This window comes from Gastrolobium bilobum, unplaced genomic scaffold (genome assembly GCF_033153095.1).
Source record: "Gastrolobium bilobum isolate Gb01-03AN ecotype WA unplaced genomic scaffold, APGP_CSIRO_Gbil_v1 utg13391, whole genome shotgun sequence".
Taxonomy (NCBI): Eukaryota; Viridiplantae; Streptophyta; class Magnoliopsida; order Fabales; family Fabaceae; genus Gastrolobium; species Gastrolobium bilobum.
Genome location: NW_026899820.1, coordinates 33336 through 58037, shown reverse-complemented (window position 1 = coordinate 58037; position 24702 = coordinate 33336). Strand labels below are relative to the sequence as shown.

Genomic DNA, 24702 nt, shown 5'->3' with positions numbered 1-24702 from the left:
TTTTGGATTTTTGGAGCTTGGAAGGTATACCATGATCACCCTTGTGTATTTTGACGTTTTAAGCTTGGTTAAGCAATTAAAAATCGTAACTTAAACCATTTGATAAAAGGAATGTGATTCTGGGTTCATAACATGTTAATAAACATCTGTTTAAGGAGTTCTTGGACTCCAGATCGAGTTTGGATCATTGGAGGTTGATTTTACCTTTAAAACTCATTTTTGTGCATTCTGTCGAAGAAGTATTCGAATACTTTTCGGTCAGTATTCGAATACTTTTCTGGAAAAATGCAGTAATCGAATACTTCACGAGACAACAACGACCTAGTTTAGTAAAATTGCGATATCTTGAGCTATAGGGCTCTAAATTGAGTGAGGTTTGGAACTATGTCAAGCTAACACATAGGGATACAACCCTGTAAATTTTAAGATCCATTGGATAAGTGGATTTATCTCAGTGTATGTTTGAAGTCGAGACCCTATTGCTGGAAATTCAGCTTGTTGTAGGAACTTTGCAAAATTCATAACCGGAGTTATACAACTCCGATTGAGGCATAAGATATGTCGTTGGAAATCTTGAGATGTGTAGTTTAACATAGTAAAATCTTAGAGTATTTGGTAAAATTTTGCAATGGTAGTTTCTATCTGATAGTCGAATACTCATGGCAGGAGTATGGGAATACTTTTCTGGGAAGAAAAGTATTCGGATACCTTTGAAGAAGTATTCGAATACTAGAGAGTATTCGAATACAGTAAGGTTTAGTATTCGGATACTTGGGTATTCGGATATTGGGAGAAAAGTATTCGGATACTTGGTAGTATGCAAATACTTTAATGAAAGTAATCGAATACTTTCTGGAGAGCTGGAGTATTCGAATACTACTCGTGGAGTATTCGAATACTTCCTGCAGAAACAACATGTAATGAGTTAAAATGAGTAAGAAATACTTAATAACTTAGTGTAATCTGAGCTATGATTATTGATGATTAATTATGGCATGGGCAGATTGTGATTGTGCTGTTTGTGGGCCTTGAGCTGTGAGGACTCTTGGTTTGGATAGCTAGCTTACAAGGTAAGCTTTTGTGTCCTCGGTTTAGCCATGTTGTGGTTCCACCATGTCCCATGGGGGTTTGGTTTTATGCATGCTGTGTTACATGCTTTGAATATTTGAAATGCTGTTGAGCTTTATGTGTAATGGCTTTTAATATGCATGTGTTGTTCTATCTTAACGGTAAGCCTGAGTATGTAGCGTCATACAAGACGGTGATCCGGGGTGGATGCAAGTAGCGTCTTGCACTATTTGTGGGTATTAGACGTATATAAATCCTGCATTTCTCTGGCCAGTAGAATAGAATTGACACACATGACATGATTATCTGCTGCATTGCATTATTTTAGAACTGATGATGATAAACTGATTTTGAACTTATATTGCACATGTAAGTGAGCTTGGGGTGGAAGATCCTTGAGGACCCTTTTCCTTACTGAGATTTCTTGTTTAGAGATCTCACCCCACGTTCGGGGAATGCTTATTTCAGGTTCCGGTAGTTTGGTGACTGATGCCTCTGGCGGCAGGAGGCCAGAGCTTAGTTGATGATATTATGTTGTATTGCTGCCATGACTGGATATGGATGTTGTTTATGTTTTCCGCTATTTATGATTATGTGGTTGTTGAGACTGATGTTGGGCGTGTTGCCTTATTTGAGTGAGCATGGGAATTTTCCATGACACTTTATGTTAGTACTTTTAGATTGGAGTTGTATAAACTGTTAGGTGGTCCGGTCTACGTTGTTGTAGTTCTGTGACTAGAGCCACACTTATATTATCTATGTTATGAGGTATTTTTCAGTTACCTGTTTTATTGCAATTGCATACAGCGATGTTTTATTAATTGATTAATAAGCAAGTTGGTAATGATAATGACATCATAATTAAAAAGAAAAAGATATTCCGCATTTTTAATTAAGCGCTGTTTAATACGATAGTATGATAACATTATCGGATATATACGGGGTGTTACAGCCGCCTCCACCCAGTCTTCAGGACGATAGCCAGAGTCACGTTGAGGGTGCCACTCCTCTTACTGGGGTGATGGAACCCTACTTGGAGCCTGTTAAGGATCTTGACGTGATAGATCGCCAGCTTAATGCTTTTCGCAACCATAAGCCACCCTATTTTGATGGATCTTATGATCCTATTGCTGCTGCGAGATGGCTACAGGCGCTGGATAAGATCTTTAGAGTCATGTAGTGCACCGAACCACAGAAATTGATGTTCGCCACATATATGCTGGAGGGCGATGCACACGAGTGGTGGATGAACACCTCTCCTGCTTTCGAGATACAGGGTCATGTCATGACATGGCCATTCTTTGAGGACTATTTTCTTGGGAGGTATTTCCCGTATGATGCTCAGGAGAGGAAGCAGGGAGAGTTCGACAGGCTTGTTCAGGGCTCGATGTCTGTTGATGAGTACTTGGCTAAGTTCAATGAACTAGTCAAGTTCGCATATTTCAGGATTGCGATGCATATTCCGACGTTCTTGGCTGTTAAGTTTCGTAGGGACTTAATGAGAAAATAGCTGATTGCATTGCTGGAGCTGAATCGAGGGACTTTGGGACACTGGTACAGCAGTGTCGAGACATCGAGGATGTATGCATTGTGAGCAAGGCCAAGAGGGCCAAGATTGCTGATGAGAAGGGAACTGGTAGTTCCACTTCCTGGAGAGACAGGAAGATTGGGGGAAGCGGTAAAGGAAAGAAGTTGGCGGCTAGGCAAGCGCCAAATCATTTTAAGAGGACTTCCACTCAGGGGAGTACAGCGAGATCTCCTGCTCCCAGATGCACGGGATGTGGGAAGGTTCATGTGGGGCCGTGTGCTATCGGCCAAGTTATATGTTTTCAGTGTGGCAAGAAGGGCCATTATTCCAGGGATTGTCCGTCGTCGACGGCGAGAGCTACTGCGGTTCAGGAAGTTCCACTTCAGATGGTTCCCCTTCCACCTACAGCGGCACCTGCAGTGCCACCTACCATTGGTTGTGTGTACAACTTGGATCGACAGTAGTCGGACCGAGCTCCGAACCTTGTCAGAGGTACTGTTTCTATTGGTGATTCGACTATTGATGTCTTGTTTGATGCCAGGGCTATGTATTCTTTCATTGCTACCCCGATTGCTGTGGGGCTTGAGTTGCCCAGTGCTGTGCTTTCTCCACTGTTGCGGGTGACCACCGCTATAACGCCCGACCGCTTTAAGAGTCAATGACTATCCCAACATACTAACACGAGACTTTTCAGTGTGCTTTTTCCTCACTTGCACACTTCCTGGGAAAACTTCTCAGGAAGTCACCCATCCCAGAATTGCTCCAAGTCAAGCACGCTTGTAACAATTAATTCTTATAAGCTATCCCAAACTGTGCAGTCTCATACCTGCACAGTCTTTGGAATCCCTTTCTTTCGGGTGTCGATTCAATTCATTCATGCATGTAACCCTCAACTGGAAGCTTGTTAGGAGCCGCTCCTTGTCTGTGCCTCTTTGCACCGGCAACCACTCCCCGCCCTCATCAGCGCTCGGGATGTTAAATGCCCACCAGCTTCCGCCTGGTTCGTCCTAGAACCACACCGTACTGGAAGAGAGGCCCTGCTCTGATACCACTTGTAACGCCCGACCGCTTCAAGAATCAATGACTATCCCCACATACTAACACGAGACTTTTCAGTGTGCTTTTTCCTCACTTGCACACTTCCTGGGAGAACTTCCCCAGAAGTCACCCATCCCATAATTGCTCCAAGTCAAGCACGCTTAACTGTGGAGTTCTTCCGTTCTGGGCTACCGAAAAGTAAATGCATCTTGTTAGTATAGGTAGTACCAATTAATTCTTATAAGCTATCCCAAACTGTGCAGTCTCATACCTGCACAGTCTTTGGAATTCTTCTCTTTCGGGTGTCGATTCGATTCATTCATGTACCCCCGTCGCTGGAAGCCTGCCAGGAGCCGCTCTTTGTCTGTGCCTCTTTGCACCAGCGATCACTCCCCGCCCTCGTCAGCGCTCGGGATGTTACAACCGCCACCGAAGAAAAGTGTGATACCTCCACTGTACATCGAGATGTCGTGTTTCAGTGGGATGACCATGACTACTCGGTAGATTTGATTGGATTGCCGATGGATAATTTGGAAATCATTTTGGGTATGGATTGGTTGTCCAGAAATTGTGTGATGATTGACTGTTGTGCCAATCGAGTGGTGATGTCTCTATGTTACTCCACAGCCAGTTCCTCGCCTTATATTTCAGTGCTGCAGGCTAGGAGAGCCTTGAGAGCAGGGGCATTTGGATATGTCATGTTGGGAGGTTTGATGAGTGGGGCACAGGAGGATATCACTAGCATTCCTGTGGTTAGGGAATTCCTCGAAGTGTTTCCTGAGGAGATTTCTGAGTTTCCACCATAGCGGGAGATAGAGTTCTCCATAGATCTGTTGCCTGGTGTGGGGCCTATTTCATTAGCTCCATATCGGATGTTGCCACCAGAGTTGGCTGAGCTGAAGAAGCACATTGAGGATCTTTCGGCTAAAGACTTCATTCGACCGAGTGTATCTCAATGGGGAGCACCGGTCATCTTTGTAAAAAAGAAATATGGGACTATGCGATTGTGCATCGATTACAGGCAGCTGAACAAGGTGACAATCAAGAACAAGTATCCCCTCCCGTATAATGAAGATTTGTTGGATCAGCTCAGGGGTGCTTGTGTGTATTCGAAGATTGATCTTTGGTCCGGATACCATCAGATTAGGGTGAAGCCGGAGGATATCCCTAAGATCGCGTTTCGTTCGAGGTACGATCACTATGAGTATTTGGTGATTCCTTTTGGACTCACAAATGCACTCGCAGTGTTCATGGATTACATGAACAGGATTTTCCTTTCGTACTTGGATCAATTTGTGATCGTCTTGATTGATGATATCTTGATTTACTCCAAGACAAAGGAGAAGCATGTCGAGCACTTGAGGATTGTGTTGCAAGTACTGAAGGAGAAAAAGCTTTACGCTAAGCCTTCGAAATGTGAGTTTTGGCTCAAGTCTGTGAAGTTTCTTGGGCATGTGATTTCTGCGGAGGGAGTTGTAGTGGATCCCAACAAGATTGAGGATGTGTTGGATTGGGAGAGGCCGTAGACGATTACTGAGGTTAGGAGTTTCTTGGGTTTGGCAGGTTACTACCAGAGGTTCATTAAGGGATTTTCCACGATGGTTCTACCATTGACTCGCCTTACCCGAAAGAAGACTTCGTTTGTGTGGACTCACAAGTGTGAGGAATGTTTTCAGGAGTTGAAGGAGAGACTGACTACTGCACCTGTGTTGGTCCTTCCTGATTCTACTGAGGAGACCGAGCTTTACACTGACGTATCCGGAAAGGGGCTGGGTTGTGTGTTGATGCAGTTGGGCAAGGTGATTGCCTATGCTTCTAGGCAGTCGAAGCCTCATGAGGAGAACTACCCGACTCATGATTTGGAGTTGGCTGCTATTGTTTTTGCTATCAAGATTTGGAGGAATTATCTGTTTGGTATGAAGTTTGGTGTATTCACAAGAGTTTGAAGTATCTGTTTGATCAAAAGAAGCTGAACATGAGACAGAGAAGATGGATGGAGTATCTGAAGGACTACGACTTTGAGTTGAAGTACCATCCTGGCAAGGGCAATGTGGTAGCTGATGCCTTGAGTCGGAAATCCGTGAGTCTATCCAGTTTGACGATGGGTGATTACGATATTATTGAGCAGTTTCGAGATCTGACAGTGACTTCTTTGTTTGGGGGTGCACTTTGAAAGTTAAATGACCTTGAGGGTCGAGGCATGTGAGAGGGAAAAACAAAATTTTTCGAGCGGAATAACACATACCATATCAAGAAACATGCTTTAGGGCATGGATGTTACCTTGTTTGCTTTCCAAAACTTGAGGATGATCAAGATGAGGCTTGAAGATGCAAGCCCTCTAATGTTGATCCACACCACCCTTTGTCAAGACGGAAGAACTCTTCTTCAAGGCCACCAAGGAAAACACCAATGGAGGCAAGCTATGCGCCCAATGTGTGAAGGAGGAGGCTAGGTCAAGGTGTTTAGAAGAGTGAATATTCAGCAAGAATAGACAAAAAAGTGGAGCATGGATTTACTTTGAAAAAGGCTAGGTTATTTCAAAACTCTCTTAAGAAAAACCTGATAAAAGGAACCCACAAGGAGATGAGAGAATGAGTTAATCAAAATCAGATTTTCTTTACTCAAATAAGGGCCCTATATATAGCGCACACTAGGGGGATGAGTGGAGTTGTTGCAAAATTCAAATCTTGTCAACAACCTCCTCTCACATCCTCATGATATCAAGTGAATATCTCAACAAGAATCTGACTCAACAACCATCATATGGCCAGCCATATGGTGCGCCCCACTTGACCTCATAACAGTCTAGATACGTTGAGCAGTTGCATTCAAACTTGAACCAACTGTCTAACTTATTCTCTCAACAAACCAAATCTGACTGGAGCTTATTTGGTTGATCCTATAACCATCATCAGATACCTAAATCAGCGCCCCATATCCTCACTAGAAGATTCTCAAAGATCTCCTCTTGATATTTGGGATTTGTTCCAACAAGATCTTATTTTATCCTTTTGTTATGAAACAACTTTTCATAGCAAATTCAAATTCGAATTCAAACATTTGAATTCAGACGTTCAAATATTTAAATTTTAAATTCAAAATTCAAATTCAAAATTCAAATTCAAAATTCAAAATTCAAAATTTCAAATTTCAAATTTCAAATTTCAAATTTCAAATTCAAAATTCGAATTTCAAAATTCAAATTCAAAATTCAAATTCCAAATTTCAAATTCAAAATTCAAAATTTAAACATTTGATAATTAATTTAACTAATTAAATTAATTAGTAATGTCTTGGACCATCCAAGCCCATTAACTAACCATGCGCCCTTTTTTTCCCTTTTGTTGGGCTTCCAAACTTCTTCTTGGGCTAACAACCATTATTAGGCCCAATACCTTTAATGCTATATTGTCATGACAATACGGTGTTAGTGTGTGACCCATTAGGCCCAACATAGCCACTGACATAAATGGGCTTGGGCCCAATAAGCCCACAACCCATCTAATGACAACACAGAGCACTAGCAATGCTTTGTTGCCCCAGAGCTAGTTAGGTTAATGACATAATCATCCTATTGCACATATTTGGTTGCCGTATGTGTTTCCTTTCATCTCGGTTACCTTCCCATAAAACCTAGGGTAAGGAAACGTATCAACCCTTGCGGTTTAGGGTAAGCTTTATTCGAAATAGGGAATCTTCAATTTACTGACTCTAAAGGCAGATCATCTCATGATCTCTTTTACTATGCATAGATTCCCGAGTCCCTGTAAATGTCATCCTGATTTCTCCGGTTTACAGATAACCTAATCTCTCACAGAGATTTGACGAATTCCTTCAGCTTATAACCCTAGCCCTGTGCTCTTTCAGGACAAGCCCAACAATATACCTATGAGTCTCCATGTTTCAGGCAGACGAGGTATACAGTCAAAGCATGCCTTGTAGAACTCAGTCTAGGTAATAACTTCTGGTCTAAGGAAAAACATACCCAAATATAAAGAGACTACTCTAATGATACTCTCTGTAAGATTTCGTCATAGAGTCTCTTTGTGGGTCTGTTCAGTGCGAGCTATACCCTTATAGGTCCACCACGACTTTAGCTAAGACATCTCCATATCTGTAGCACATGAGGTCTTTACCTTGTATCCGTATACAAGTAGATAAGTCGTGCTAGTCTTATCCGAGATCACTGATCCCCATTCTCAGTGTCTCTAGACTAGGAACATAAAATTAGGAATAAACGTGTGGTATCCTTGAATCCTCATGATTGTGATCTCATCACAAATACTCAAGAGATACCTGTTCTATTCCAAGGGGTTTATCCAGTTTATTCATAATATATATTAACAATAATATCGAGACATAATATGAAACAGGATAAAGAGTGCTTATTATTTATTTGCGACAATAAAGGTCTACATTTAATGTCCTTATTTAATCAAAAGATTGTCTCTAGGACACCCATATACTAACAAGCTCCCACTTGGCCTAGAGCCAAAGACCCAAGTCGTATTCCCAAAACCTCATAATGACTATCATGTTTTCTCTGAGAAACAGCCTTTGTCAGAGAATTTGCTAGGTTATCATCTGTGGGAACATAATCCATCTTTACATCCATCCTTTCAATGATTACTCTAATTAGGTGATATCTGCGGAGCACGTGTTTAGATCTTTGATGAGACCTAGGTTCCTTTGACTGCGCAATGGCTCCAGTGCTTTCGTAAAGCAACTGTATGGGCTCATCTACGCTTGAAACCACCCTTAGTTCAGATATGAACTTCTTGATCCACACGGCCTCCTTAGCCGCTTCTAAAGCAGCTATGTATTCAGCTTCTGTCGTTGAATCTGCTGTTGTCTCCTGCTTGGAACTCTTCCAAGATACTGCCCCACCATTTAAGGTGAACACGAACACTGATTGTGACTTACAGTCATTTTTGTCACTCTGAAAGCTGGCATCAGTGAACCCTTTCACTGAAAGGTCATTAACCCCACCATAGACCAGAAACGCATCCTTAGTTCTTCTTAAGTACTTAAGGATGGTCTTGACTGCTGTCCAGTGACCCTCTTCAGGGTCAGACTGGTATCTGCTCGTAATGCTTAAAGCATATGAGACATCTGGTCTCGTACATATCATGGCATACATGATGGATCCAATAGCCGAAGCGTATGGGATTCCACTCATGCGATCCTTCTCAGGTTGTGACTTAGGACACATAGCCTTTGAAAGATGTACCCCATGACTGACGGGAAGAAAACCCTTTTTCGACCCTTCCATGCTAAACCTCTTTAGCATCTTGTCAACATACGTGGATTGAGATAAACCCAGCAGCCTATTGGATCTATCTCTATAGATCTTTATACCAAGTATAAAGGCCGTTTCTCCCGAATCCTTCATGGTGAAGCCTTTTGAAAGCCACTCTTTTGTTATTTGTAATGTGAGGATGTCATTTCCTATTAAAAATATGTCATCTACATAAAGTTCCAGGAAGACGACATTACTCCCACTAACCTTCTTGTAAACACAAGGTTCATCCCCGTTCTTGATAAAACTGTTACTCTTAACGATTTCATCAAAACGAATATTCCAACTCCTTGATGCTTGTTTTAGCCCATATATCGACCTTTGTAATTTGCATACCATATGCTCCTGATCTTTGATTTCAAAGCCTTCAGGTTGTGTCATGTACACTTCCTCCTTCAAGAACCCATCCAAGAAGGCGGTCTTGACATCCATTTGCCAAATTTCATAGTCGTGATATGTCGCTATCGCAAGCATGATCCTAATAGATTTGATCATGGCAACCGGTGAGAAAGTCTCATCATAGTCAACTCCTTGTCTTTGACGATACCCTTTCGCAACCAACCTAGCTTTGTAGGTCTGAACGTTGCCATCTGCATCAGTCTTTCTTTTAAAGACCCATTTGTTACCTATAGGAACTATTCCTTGCGATTTAGGTACCAAGGTCCATACCTTGTTTTGATACATCGAATCCATTTCAGATTCCATGGCTTCAAGCCATCTAGAAGAGTCAACATCCTTGACTGCCTCTTCGTAGTTACTTGGTTCATCATCCTCGACGGTTTGCTGATTCTCAATCACAAACCCATACCTCTCAGGTGGATGGATGACCCTCGTACATCTACGGAGTTGTGTGTTTACTTCTCCATTGGAGAACGTCGCCTGCGGAGCAGACTCAGGTTCCTCAATCTGTTCTTGTGGTTCTTGTACTTCTTCAAGATCAATCTTACTCACACTGGCTCCTTGAAAGATCAAATCCTTCTCAAGGAACTCAGCATTCCTGGACACATACACCTTGTGTTCATTCTTGGAGTAAAAACAGCATCTCTTAGAACCTTGGGATACCCCACAAATAGACATTTAGTACTCTCAGCACTAAGCTTGTCTAATGCCAACGCTTTGACATAAGCCAGCGATCCCCATACCCTGAGGTAACTCAGGTTGGATTTCTTACCGTTCCATAATTTATATGGTGTGGTCTGAACAGATTTAGACGATACCCTATTTAGAAGGTATTCCGCTGTATCTAAGGCATATCCCCAAAACGATTTTGGAAGTTGAGTCTCACTCATCATAGACCTAACCATGTCTAACAAGGTCTTGTTTCTCCTTTCGAAGACACCATTTTGGTGTGGTGTGTAAAGTGCAGTAAACTGCGAGAGAATTCCATTTTCTCTTAGATAATCCTGAAACCCATGGCTCAGATGAATACCACCATGATCTGATCGCAATGATTTAATCATCTTGCCACGCTGTTTCTCTACTTCATCAGTAAAGGTAATGAAATAGGAGTATCCTCCTTTAGCCTCAATAGACATTGGGCCACATATATCAGAGTGAATGAGTTCTAATAACTCACTAGCCCTATGAATCTCAAGCCCATTGGGCTTTTGATGAATCATTTTCCTAGCTAGACAAGATTCACATTGTCCATAGGATTCCAAATCTTTGGAATCTAGGTATCCATCTCTATGCATCCTAGACAATCTTGTTTCATTTATGTTCCCTAGTCTATAGTGCCAAAGATAGGATTGATTATCTATCCTAGGTCATTTCACATCTACATTGAACACTTCAGTTCCCATTTCCAAAACATTCAAGCCATTTATTAAAGAAGCAGTACCAAAATTAATATCATTCAAAATGATAGAAAATGTATTGTCCCTAATAGTGAAAGCAAAACCATCTTGTTCTAAACAAGAAATAGAAATAATGTTTCTAGAAATACCGGAAACATAAAGACAATTATTAAAATGCAATAAGAGGCCCGTAGGCTAATGAGGTCGGTATCTCCACTAGCATGAGCAGCAACTCTTGCTCCATCACCAACGCGGAGGTCCACCTCGTTCTTCTCCAATCTTCTAGGGCTCCTAAGCACCTGCAATAATATTGCAGATTATAAGAACCACAACCGGTATCCAATACCCATGAAGTCGGATTAGCACAAGAATAATTTATCTCAATCATGTAAATACCTGAGGTAGAAGCATCACCATGCTCCTTCACACTCTTCAGGTAGTCTGGACAATTCCTCTTCCAATGGCCATTCTTGCCACAATGGAAGCATACAACATCGCTTTTGTCCTTGGGTGCACTCTTACCTTTCTCTTTGCCCTTTTTCTTATTGGATTTTCCTTTGGGCTTAAGGGAGTTGCCTTTTGCAGGCTTCTTGCCCATACCCTTGGCCCTTTTAGGCCCACCAATCAGGAGAGATTGTGTCTCATCCTTCTTGATAGACATTTCAGCAGTTGATAACATACTTAACAACTCTGGCAAGCTCACAAGCATCCCATGCATGTTGTAATTCATTATGAATTCACTAAAAGAAGGAGGAAGTGATGATATAACTAAGTCATTAATTAATTCAGCATCCATTGTGAACCCTAGACCCTCTAGCTTCTCAATGAGCGTTATGATCTTCAGTACATGGCGGTTAAAACACATGCCTTCAGTCATCTTGCATAGGAATAATTCCCTAAAGGTCTCATACCTCTCATGTCTGCCTTTAATATCATACAACTCCCTGAGATGCAGGATAATAGAGGGGGCATCCATATGCTCGTGCTGTTTACGCAGTTCAGGCGACATGGATGCCAGCATGATGCAACAAGCCAACACATTATCATCCATGTGTTGCTTGTGGGCCTCGAAATCAAATTTCGTGAACCCATCTTCCCCTTCCTTAGGTGCAATAGGTAAAGCAGTGTCAAGGACATAAGCAACTTTTTCGGCCCGCAGAACATTTCTGACGTTCCGATACCAGTCCATAAAATTAGGACCGGTCAGTTTGTTCGTATCGAGTATTGAGCGCAGTGACAGTGAATTAGTCATACTAAAAAATTGAAAATGTAAGATAGATTAATTAATATATATTGTCGTGTAACAAATTATTAAAGACTTTAAATAATTTGCCCCTCCCACTATTTTATCTAAGTCAATGACCCTTACCATTTGACTTAGGGTTTATCTACTTTTAGATTTTACCTTAGTGGGATTAAGAGTGCGATTATTTATTTTAACCCCCGTCTGAGACCGCAAGATTAATTTAAATAATGGGTTGATCCTCATCAACAGTATCTCATACCCTCTCTTAACATTAGGTTGACAACTCCTTGTCACTTAGTGGTGCATCTCATGCAACCAACCTAGCATCATTACCCTAAGCACATAAGCCCGGCTGAGCCTGCAACTTATCCCTCAGTTAAGCACTAACCAGCGCCCTAAGTGTCTTACACTTCTAATACTATTCTTACTCAACGAAACAGTGGGTCCCAACTGAGTTGTGGAGCACCACTATGTAGAGGAGGTTCGAGTAATTTTGGTGGTGGGAGGTAATTATATTCTTAATAATTTATTCCTTTTAAGGGTTCCTTTTATTTTGGGTTTATTAAGTCTCATCAAACGCATTAGTATTATTATCATGCTAGTCGTATCCTATGTCAAACATCTATCGGATTACACTAGTCGTAATTGGACGTGCATAATAATACATACAAACGCGATTTGTCCAATTTCATGCATACTAGACGTCTTAAGCCACAAAGCATACATTCACGATATATTATCTCATGCATGCTAGTCGTACAAAACATACATGCAAATAAAACAATTTTTATTTTGAGATAGTCATGGTGCTCGCTCATTTGTCCATCTTGCTTCTCAAGCCACGGCTTCTTGTCGTCTAAACGCCACTAGCCTAATTTTTCTAATTACAAATAATTAAAGAAACTCCAAAACATTTTTGGAGGGACAAATTTAAAATACAAAATTTAAAAAACAAATTACAACTCTAATTAAATAGAGCAAAATTACACATTAATTTAAAATTCGAAATTTAAATTTCGGGCACCATGACCATCCCCTTCCTTTTTGCACCTGAAATGTTAGACAACTTACAAGTACAAAATATTATCATATAATATGCTTCTCACATATGTCTTGATATTTAACAATAAAACATCAAAACAAAAATTTAAATTCAAATTTTCTTAATTCCTTATTTGGCCGAATTCATATATCAATCAATATAATTCAAATTTTGTTGACTCTTTCTCAAAGAACACAAAATTAAACCATGCATGTAGCCATAAACACCTTAATGGCCGAACCATATACATATGTATATGATGCAAATTTTCGAAAAAAATTTCATGCTTTGATCATGATACAATTCATGAAGAAAATAAGAAAACAATAAGGTATTTAAAATACCCTTCATGGTCGAACTCTACCTTTCCAAAAGGTGTTTTCTTTTTAAAACTTTCATAAAGAAAAAGAAAAATAACCATGAACACATATGGATATATGAACATAACAATCATATTAACAAGTTCATAAAAATGATAACTTTAACGATTTAAAGCATTGTATATTAAAATCCATATGTAAAAAATTGAATCTTTAACTCTTTAAAGAAATTTTAACCGTGAAAAACATTCTCACAAACAAGGTACCATCACCCGCCGATAGTAAAGCAACCGGGCTCTGATACCACTTGAAAGTTAAATGACCTTGAAGGTCGAGGCATGTGAGAAGGAAAAACAAAATTTTTCGAGCGGAATAACACATACCATATCAAGAAACATGCTTTAGGGCATGGATGTTACCTTGTTTGCTTTCCAAAACTTGAGGATGATCAAGATGAGGCTTGAAGATGCAAGCCCTCTAATGTTGATCCACACCACCCTTTGTCAAGACGGAAGAACTCTTCTTCAAGGCCACCAAGGAAAACACCAATGGAGGCAAGCTATGCGCCCAATGTGTGAAGGAGGAGGCTAGGTCAAGGTGTTTAGAAGAGTGAATATTTAGCAAGAATAGACACAAAAGTGGAGCATGGATTTACTTTGAAAAAGGCTAGGTTATTTCAAAACTCTCTTAAGAAAAACCTGATAAAAGGAACCCACAAGGAGATGAGAGAATGAGTTAATCAAAATCAGATTTTCTTTACTCAAATAAGGGCCCTATATATAGCGCACACTAGGGGGATGAGTGGAGTTGTTGCAAAATTCAAATCTTGTCAACAACCTCCTCTCACATCCTCATGATATCAAGTGAATATCTCAACAAGAAACTGACTCAACAACCATCATATGGCCAGCCATATGGTTCGCCCCACTTGGCCTCATAACAGTCTAGATACGTTGAGCAGTTGCATTCAAACTTGAACCAACTGTCTCACTTATTCTCTCAACAAACCAAATCTGACTGGAGCTCATTTGGTTAATCCTATGACCATCATCAGATACCTAAATCAGCGCCCCATATCCTCACTAGAAGATTCTCAAAGATCTCCTCTTGATATTTGGGATTTGTTCCAACAAGATCTTATCTTATCCTTTTGTTATGAAACAACTTTTCATAGCCAATTCAAATTCAAATTCAAATTCAAAATTCAAAATTCAAAATTTCAAATTTCAAATTCAAAATTCGAATTTCAAAATTCAAATTCAAAATTCAAAATTCAAAATTCAAATTTCAAATTTCAAATTCAAAATTCAAAATTTAAACATTTGATAATTAATTTAACTAATTAAATTAATTAGTAATGTCTTGGACCATCCAAGCCCATTAACTAACCATGCGCCCTTTTTTTTCCCCTTTTGGTGGGCTTCCAAACTTCTTCTTGGGCTAACAACCATTATTAGGCCCAATACCTTTAATGCTATATTGTCATGACAATAAGGTGTTAGTGTGTGACCCATTAGGCCCAACATAGCCACTGACATAAATGGGCTTGGGCCCAACAAGCCCACAACCCATCTAATGACAACACAGAGCACTAGCAATGCTTTGTTTCCCCAGAGCTAGTTAGGTTAATGACATAATCATCCTATTGCACATATTTGGTTGTCGTATGTGTTTCCTTTCGTCTCGGTTAGTTTCCCATAAAACCTAGGGTAAGGAAACGTATCAACCCTTGCGGTTTAGGGTAAGCTTTATTCGAAATAGGGAATCTTTAATTTACTGACTCTAAAGGCAGATCATCTCATGATCTCTTTTACTATGCATAGATTCCTGAGTCCTGTAAATGTCATCCCAATTTCTCCAGTTTACAGATAACCTAATCTCTCACAGAGATTTGACGAATTCCTTCAGCTTATAACCCTAGCCCTGTGCTCTTTCAGGACAAGCCCAACAGTATACCTATGAGTCTCTATGTTTCAGGCAGACGAGGTATACAGTCAAAGCATGCCTTGTAGAACACAGTCTAGGTAATAACTTCTGGTCTAAGGAAAAACATACCCAAATATAAAGAGACTACTCTAATGATACTCTCTGTGAGATTTCGTCATAGAGTCTCTTTGTGGGTCTGTTCAGTGCGAGCTATACCCTTATAGGTCCACCACGACTTTAGCTAAGACATCTCCATATCTGTAGCACATGAGGTCTTTACCTTGTATCCGTATACAAGTAGATAAGTCGTGCTAGTCTTATCTGAGATCACTGATCCCCATTCTCTGTGTCTCTAGACTAGGAACATAAAATTAGGAATAAACGTGCGGTATCCTTGAATCCTCATGATTGTGATCTCATCACAAATACTCAAGAGATACCTGTTCTATTCCAAGGGGTTTATCCAGTTTATTCATAATATATATTAACAATAATATCGAGACATAATATGAAACAGGATAAAGAGTGCTTATTATTTATTTACGACAATAAAGGTCTACATTTAATGTCCTTATTTAATCAAAAGATTGTCTCTAGGACACCCATATGCTAACACACTTCTCAAAATGGAAATCGTGCAAGTTAAAAATGAACTTATGGAAAAGATCAAAGAGGCAGAAGTGAGAGAGTGCCTTGATTATGTGAAGAACCAGGACGGTGTGTCTTGGAATGAGGATGGATTGTTGACTTTCCAGAAGAGGATTGTGGTTCCTCGAGGTCTTTTGACCAAAGAGGTTATGGCAGAGGCCCACAAGGGCCAATTCATTATACTCCCTGGTGCTACAAAGATGTATCACGACTTGAAAAGAAATTTCTGGTGGCCGGGCATGAAGAAGGGAATAACAGTTTATGTGTCCAAGTGCTTGATTTGTCAGAAGGTGAAGATAAAACACCAGAAGTCGTCTGGTAAACTTCAACCTCTTGAGATTTCGAAATGGAAATGAGAGAGCATTTCCATGGACTTCATGGTGGGTTTTCCGAAGACTCAGGCTGGTTGTGACTCTATGTGGTCATTGTGGACAGATTGACGAAGTCTGCCCACTTTCTTCCAGTGAAGGTGAGCTTCACTATTGAGGTCCTTATTTTTGTATCTCCCATTTTTGTTCACAGATGCATTGGACCTCATGGGTTTTGATAAAAGTAGGCTTATTAATGAGGTAGGTTTTTTTGCCAAACTCCATGATAGTACTCAACTTTCACAACATACCTTGCGGGTTTTACAATAAAAAATCCAAACTTTCTCTGCAGGAATTAAAATATAAAAATCAGCATCCCACTTGTTTCGTATATATGAATATTTCAAACGTAAATTTATAACAATTGTTTGCAAGCTTAAAATTAAGCAATCATCCCTTAAATTAAAAAGACATATTAAACTAATTAGTATTAATTATGTTTTAAAAAATATTAATATAAACAAATATAAATTTTATTATTATTAAAATGATTAATTTAAAAAAAATTATTATTAGTTAAACTAGTTAGTAATAATAATGTTTTAAAAAATCTTAATATGAGAGAAACAAGAAGTGCCCGTGCGGGATGGGTAGAGTTTCGTGTGAAGTTATATTGTGAAAAGTGTTGATAGGGAAATATATTTTGAAATGTATATATATATATATATATATATATATATATATATATATATATATATATATATATATATATAGACACATACACATTTTTATTTATGAATTTATTTTGCCAGTCACACTTATATATTCATTTTCTTATATATTTGTGAAATTATCATACAACTTATACTTTTATGTAAAAAATATATTTAAGCGAAGATAAGTTTTTATTGAATATTTGTGTGAAAGTATATAACTGTAGCTTGTTATATTACATATTTTCATTAATGAGTTAAAATATGAATAAAATTGTGATAATTGTGTTATAACGTATCTAATTTGAATTTAAAATGAAATTAATTAGTCGATAAAATAAAAAATATAAGAACATTAAAATAAATTACTTTGTTTTACAAAACTAATTTAATCCAATCTAGAAACACTCCTCATGCAGGACGCTCACTGAATTTTAAGTGGCATTCACGGACGCAATAGATTTTGCAAAGGGTACAAGTAATATAATTTACATATGACTTGACATATGATAATCTTGTACTTTATTTGATATAAACTTAATTTGGTGTTTACTTTGGAATTGCCTGTAAAAAAAGGAGCATTATATATATTTTTTAAATTAAAAAATTATGATTTAAATAATAAAGGTTACTGACTAAATAAGAAAAAATTAATTTTTATAAATCTGTCTGTAATATTTAACATAAAATATATAATTTTATATTAAAATAATACAATATTATTTTTTAGGTAACAAAAATGAGACCATATGTGTTGATTTTTTTTTCTCTCTTATTTAGGGTGTCAATTTGGGTGGATTTGATTTTTTTTTTATTTGTGTTAAAATTTTCAACACTTATATCACTTGCATATTTTGTGGCTGAACATATTATGTGACAGATAGTATCCAAATTGAAATTTATGAATTTTTGACATTGATGCAAATCACCGACACAATACGACACGAAAAACATATTAGATAATTACCCTTACATCATAAGGTGCAATTGGATACACAGGTTTGTCAAAATGATAAATAATTAAAAAAAGCATATTTTCGTGTTGATACGCGACGTGTTGACGAACTCGGCAAGTGCACCGGTCGTACAAGTAATAAAGTGATAAGAAGGTTTGTCGATCCCACGAGGACTGATGACAAAGCAATAATTTATTTATTTAATTAAAGTTGGATCAATCATTAAAGGTTTTCTTGAGAATATTGTGATTAAAGTAAAAACAGAATTTATAAACTTATTTTTGGTTTTTAATATTTTAGAAATTTAATTCAGAATTAATTAAAGCTAAAAGAAATTGATTTAAGTTTTTAACAAAAAGGTGTAGTTAGGATTCAACTTCTCCAATGGTTTCTTAACGTGTTTGTCTATTCTCACGATTACATTCAAGATTGAATTATTAACAATTCTTTCTACGATTGATTAAATCTCAATCCCTTGGTAATCTAATCCTTTACTCTAATCCAAAGCCTAATCCCTTAGTACCTTCTCATAGAATAAGCATTAACGCAAGAACTCAAGTTATAAAATTCACAAGTCTATCCCTAGATCATGCAAATTCCAGCAATCAACCAATCAGAATCACATACCAACATCCCTATTGTCATATGTGACTCGTATGTTTATCTACGAGTGATCGAGTCATAAATAAAACTAAGCATAAATATCAGATTGATTGCATAATTTAGAAACAAGAATGTAATTCATAAGAATAAACAAACATCAACTAAGAACCCATTGGTTCTGTATCTTCCTAACTACTGAAAGTAAATTAGCTAGACATAATTATAAATGCAGAATTGAAATAAACAGTAAAAGAAATAAGGTTCATCGTAAAACTTGATTAATGGAGACAAATAATGATGCAAATTGCATTCGTTTCTTCTCCTAAGCAATGCTCCAGCATTCCTCTTCACTCCTGCCTTCGTCTTCTTCTCTGACTTCGTCTTTCTCCCGGTTCCAGAATGAATTTTTACGGCTTCCTTCGCGTTGTATTTAAAGGGAAAAATATGGCTTTAATTTCCTGAATCCGCTCGCTGAAGAGCTCGCTGAAGCGAGCAACTCAGCGAGCACTTGTTACTGGTCGCTCCCTTACTCGCTCGTGCGAGGACTTTTTCGAGATACTCGCCCATTTGCTCGCTTAAGCTAAGAACTTTGTGAGCTGCTCGCCCACTTGCTCGCTTTAGCGAGCAGTGGAGCGAGCGTTACCAATTTTATTTTATTTATTATTTAAACTCTGATTTGCCAATTGCTCCGCGTATTCGTTGCCTCATTTTGTTACTTTCTTATTCCAGTATTCCCATCTCAACAACCTGAAACAACAACAAATATTTAAAATTTGTTTATTTGTTGGCAATTCATTCTGTTTTACTGTTTTATTGTTTTAACACTATATTTTTAACTATTTTAATAATTATTTGAACTCTTTTTAGCCATAAAAACATAGTGTCTTAGACACTTATCATGACGTGACACGTATTTATACATGTTATATTAAATTAATATTAACACAACACAAATTTAAATATAAATAAAATAGTATTGATAAGTTAAATTTAAAAAATTTAATAACAATACACGTGTTAGGCATTCACAATTGTTCGAACTTTGAGCACACATCATCATTATGTCTGACACAGACCCATATCTTGATGGGTCCATACTGTGAAATCATACTGATATACTATTCAGAATGACGTAATATATTCCACCACAAAATTCCAGCATCCAATATTGCAAATTTATGTACAATTTGGGATTGTTAAGTAAACGTTAAATGTTATTTTAATGAGTTTTAAATTTGCATAGTTTATGAGTCATGAGTTTTATATTTATTTAGGAGTTTTAAGAGTCGGTCGTTATTTAATGTTATTAGTGTTGAAATGTCTTTTTAGTTTCATGTGTTAATTAAAATATTGAAGAGTCATGTCTCTTGGTGAGTTATGAGTAGTTAGTGATGTTATGAGGGTTTATGAGAATCTTGATTAGCCTTGTAATGAGTCTCTTCATTAGTAGAGTCTCTTCATTAGTACTTTTCGTTTTTTTTGTTTTGCCTATTAATAGGCTTGATGTAATGCACAATTTGGAGAATAGATTTGACAACAGAAAGTTCTTCATAGATATACTTGTGTGGTTGTCACTTGCATCTGTGTGTAGATACCAAATTCTAACAAATTGGTATCTGAGCTATGGAGAGTGTGAGTAATATGGCGTTGCCTAAATTGACAAAAGGGAATTACGAGAATTGGAGTATCCAGATGAAGGCTCTTCTCGGTTCCCAGGAAGCTTGGGAGGTCGTCCAGGAAGGCTTTGCAGAACCAGCGACTACCGCAGGATACACGGCGGCCCAAACTAGAACGTTGAAAGAGACACGTGCAAAGGACAAGGCGGCGTTGTTCATGCTCGTCCGAGCTGTAGACGAGTCCGATTTTGAAAAGATAGCGAATGCGGAGACCTCAAAGGAAGCGTGGGACATTCTGGAAAATGTCTATAGAGGAGCCAACCGAGTTAAGCAAGTTCGACTTCAAACCCTTCGTGCCGAGCTGGAGGGAATGAAGATGAAGGACACAGAAGGAGTATCTGAGTTCATTACTCGTGTTCAAACCTTTGTGAATCAATTGAAACGAAATGGAGAAGATGTAGTGGACACCAGAGTGGTGGAGAAGATCTTGAGATCTTTGACCGATGGCTTTGAGAACGTGGTATGTGCTATAGAAGAATCCAAAGATTTAGCTACGCTCACCATTGATGAGCTAGCCGGTTCTCTTGAAGCGCATGAGCAACGGAAGAAGAAGAAAGAGGAGACTCTTGGACAAGCACTTCAGACCAAAGCAACACTTAAAGATGAGAAGGCTCTCTATTCTCAAAACTTCTGAGGTAGAGGACGTGGTCGCGGTGGACGAGGCACTGGCCGTAGTGGTAGAGGCCGAGGCCGAAGTCAAGAAGGTTGTAATGATGAGGTAGGACAATAAAGTCAACAGAACTGGCGTGGAAGAGGAAGAGGTCGACGAGGAGGACGATCATATTATTCCAACCTCGAGTGTTACAAGTGTGGCAAGTTTGGTCACTTTGCGAAAGATTGTAACTCAGACAAGTGTTACAACTGTGGAAAAGTCGGACATTTTGCAAGAGAATGCAGAGAAGAGAAAATGGTGGAGGAGACATCCAACCTAGCCCACAGAAAGGGAGATGAAGGATGGTGTCTTGTTAATGACACACAATGAAGGAAACTCAGATGATGACATGGAGTGGTATCTTGACACAGGTGCGAGTAACCACATGTGCGGACATAAGCATTTCTTCAAGGAGATGAGAAAGGTGGAGACCAAACATGTTTCGTTCGGGGATGTCTCGAAGGTTAAGGTAAAAGGCCATGGTACAGTATGCTTCCTGCAAAAGGACGGGTTGATTGGCTCAATCGATGTGTACTATGTACCCGACCTAAAAAGCAATATTTGAAGCATGGGTCAATTGATGGAGAAAGGTTACTCGGTTATGATGAAGGACCGAGTATTGTATTTGAAAGATGAGAGAGGTCAGCTGATAGTCTGAGTTGAAATGGGCAGAAATCGAATGTACAAACTGAACTTGAGATGTGTATAGGTCGACTGTTTACAAGCCGAGGTGGAAGACAAGGCGTCACTTTGGCACCTCCGCTTTGGTCACCTACATAATGGTGGTCTAATCGAGCTGGCAAAGAAGAAGATGGTTGACGGACTGCCTGACATCAACTATGAAGGAAAGTCTTGTGAGAGTTGTGTACTTAGCAAGCATGCTAGGACCACGTTTCAGAAGATGGCGAGATTTCGGGCCAAGCAGCCTCTGGAGTTGATTCATACTGATCTGTGTGGTCCAATCACCCCGGAATCCTTTAGCGGTAAGAAATATTTCATTTCTTTCATTGATGATTTCTCACGAAAAACTTGGGTTTATTTCCTGAAGGAGAAGTCCGAGGTGTTTGAAGTATTCAAAAAGTTTAAAGTAATGATTGAGAAGGCAACAAGAAAATTCATCAAGTCGGTGCGTTCTGACCGAGGTGGGGAATATACCTCGACAACATTTCTGACATTCTGTGAGGAACATGGGATAAGAAGGTTTCTAACAGCACCATACTCACCACAACAAAATGGCGTTGCTGAAAGGAAGAACCGAACTGTTCTTGACATGGTTCGGTCAATGCTGAAGAACAAGAAGATGCCAAAGGAGTTTTGGGCGCAAGTTGTGCAGTGTGCTGTGTATGTGCAGAACCGATGTCCACATTCGAGTTTAGAGGACAAAACACCACAGGAAGCTTGGAGCGGTCAAAAGCCGTCAGTGGCTCATCTCAGAGTATTCGGTAGTGTGGCCTTTGCACACGTACCAGACCAGCTCAGAACTAAGCTCGAGGACAAAAGCAGGAAATATGTTTTTATGGGATATGATGAAAAAACAAAGGGGTATAAGTTGTTTGACCCCGTCAACAAGAAGGTCGTAGTGAGCCGAGATGTAAGGTTCAAGGAAGCAGATGAGTGGGACTGGAGCAATTCACCCGAGGTGAATTCTGAAGGCGGAGTCTCAACACAAGTTATCAACCCGACAAGTCCTGAAGCTTCTGATGATGAAGACGAGGTACGACAACCCAAGATGCGGAGCATACAAGACATATATGAGTCAACAAGTGAGGTACATTTTGTTTGTCTTCTTGCAGATTCTGAAAATATAAGCTTTGAAGAAGCCATCCGAGATAAGAAATGGCAAGACGCCATGGATGAGGAGATAGAAGCCATTGATCGAAATAATACGTGGGACTTAGCTGAGCTACCTGGAGGGAGTCAGCCCATTAGGGTAAAGTGGGTATTCAAGAAGAAAATGAATGCTCAAGGGGAGATAGAACGATATAAAGCTCGGCTAGTTGCAAAGGGCAGGAATTGATTATGACAAGGTATTTTCTCCCGTCGCAAGGATGGAGACAATTCGGCTATTGATTTCACAAGCAGCTCAACATAGGTGGCAGATATTTCAAATGGATGTCAAGTCGGCATTCTTGAATGGAGTACTTGAAGAAGAAGTCTATCTCGAACAGCCACCGGGATACATGAAAGGTGGAAAAGAGAAGAAAGTGCTGAGGTTGAAGAAGGCACTTTACGGGTTGAAGTAAGCACCACGGGCGTGGAATACTCGTATTGACACTTATTTTAAGGAAAATCGTTTTGAGCAGTGCCCCTATGAACATGCACTTTATATAAAGAAAATTGGAGATGATGTTTTGTTTATGGCTCTTTATGTGGATGACCTCATCTTTATGGGGAACAATGATGGAATGATACAAGAACTCAAAAGAACAATGACAAGGGAGTTTGAGATGACAGATCTCGGTCTGATGAGATATTTTCTTGGTCTGGAAGTCAGACAAGACAACTTGGGTATTTTTGTCTCTCAGGAGGCATATGCAAAGGAGATTCTCAAAAGATTTAAGATGACAGATTGCAACCCGGTTTCAACCCCTATGGAACCCGGTTCAAAACTCTCAAAGTATGATGGTGGAGATCGAGTTGACGAAAGCAACTACCGAAGTTTGGTAGGATGTCTTCGTTATCTGACATGCACAAGACCGGATCTCTCACTGAGTGTTGGGATTGTAAGTCGGTTCATGGAGGAGCCAAGTTATTCACACTGGAAGGCGACAAAAAGAATCTTGAGGTATATACAAGGGATAACTTCGTTGGGACTTCACTACTCGAGGTCCGAAAATTATAAGTTAATTGGGTACACTGATAGTGACTGGTGTGGAGATGTAGATGATCGGAAAAGTACGTCGGGATATGTATTCTTCATGGGCAACACAACATTCACTTGGATCTCGAAGAAACAACCCATTGTGACTTTGTCGACCTGTGAAGCTGAATATGTAGCTGCGTCTTGGTGTGTTTGTCACGCAGTATGGCTCAGGAACTTACTAAGCAAGTTGGAGGAGAAACAAGTCGGCCCAACCGAGATCCGTATTGATAACAAGTCGGCTATAGAGTTATCCAAGAACCCGGTGAATCATGAAAGAAGCAAGCATATTGACGTCCGTTTTCACTTCATCCGGGATCAAGTAAAGGAAGGAGTGGAGTTATTACATGTGGCAAGTGAAGAATAAGTCAGAGATATTTTCACAAAACCACTGCCGACGTTACTACTGGAAAACTGCAAAAGAATGATTGACATGAAAGATGGAAGAAGCATTTTAAGTTTACGGGGTAGTTTTGTTAAGTAAACGTTAAATGTTATTTTAATGAGTTTTAAATTTGGATAGTTTATGAGTCATGAGTTTTATATTTATTTAGGAGTTTTAAGAGTCAGTCGTTATTTAATGTTATTAGTGTTGAAGTGTCTTTTTAGTTTCATGTGTTAATTAAAATATTGAAGAGTCATGTCTCTTGGTGAGTTATGAGTAGTTAGTGATGTCATGAGGGTTTATGAGACTCTTGATTAGCCTTGTAATGAGTCTCTTCATTAGTAGAGTCACTTCATTAGTACTTTCCATTTTTTTTTGTTTTGCCTATTAATAGGCTTGATGTAATGCACAATTTGGAGAATAAATTTGACAACAGAAAGTTCTTCATAGATATACTTGTGTGGTTGTCACTTGCATCTGTGTGTAGATACCAAATTCTAACAGGGATTTTGTACCATGTGTAATTAGAGTCGAGCTCAGCTCGGTGAGCCAACCCGTCCCCTTCGCAAAACGGGACGAGGCGGGTTGAATTTTTCAACTCATTTCAAAAGCGGGATGGGGCAAGACGGGTTCATTT

General features: G+C 39.1%; 1 protein-coding gene across 1 annotated transcript; it reads left to right on the top strand.

The window, feature by feature from the left end:
• The first annotated feature begins 22868 nt into the window (after positions 1-22868).
• LOC133293765 (uncharacterized mitochondrial protein AtMg00810-like) lies at positions 22869-24047 on the top strand. Its single transcript, XM_061492368.1, has 2 exons — positions 22869-23042; positions 23124-24047. The coding sequence occupies exons 1-2, from the start codon at positions 22869-22871 to the stop codon at positions 24045-24047; spliced, it is 1098 nt and encodes a 365-aa protein (XP_061348352.1).
• The last annotated feature ends 655 nt before the right edge of the window (positions 24048-24702 follow it).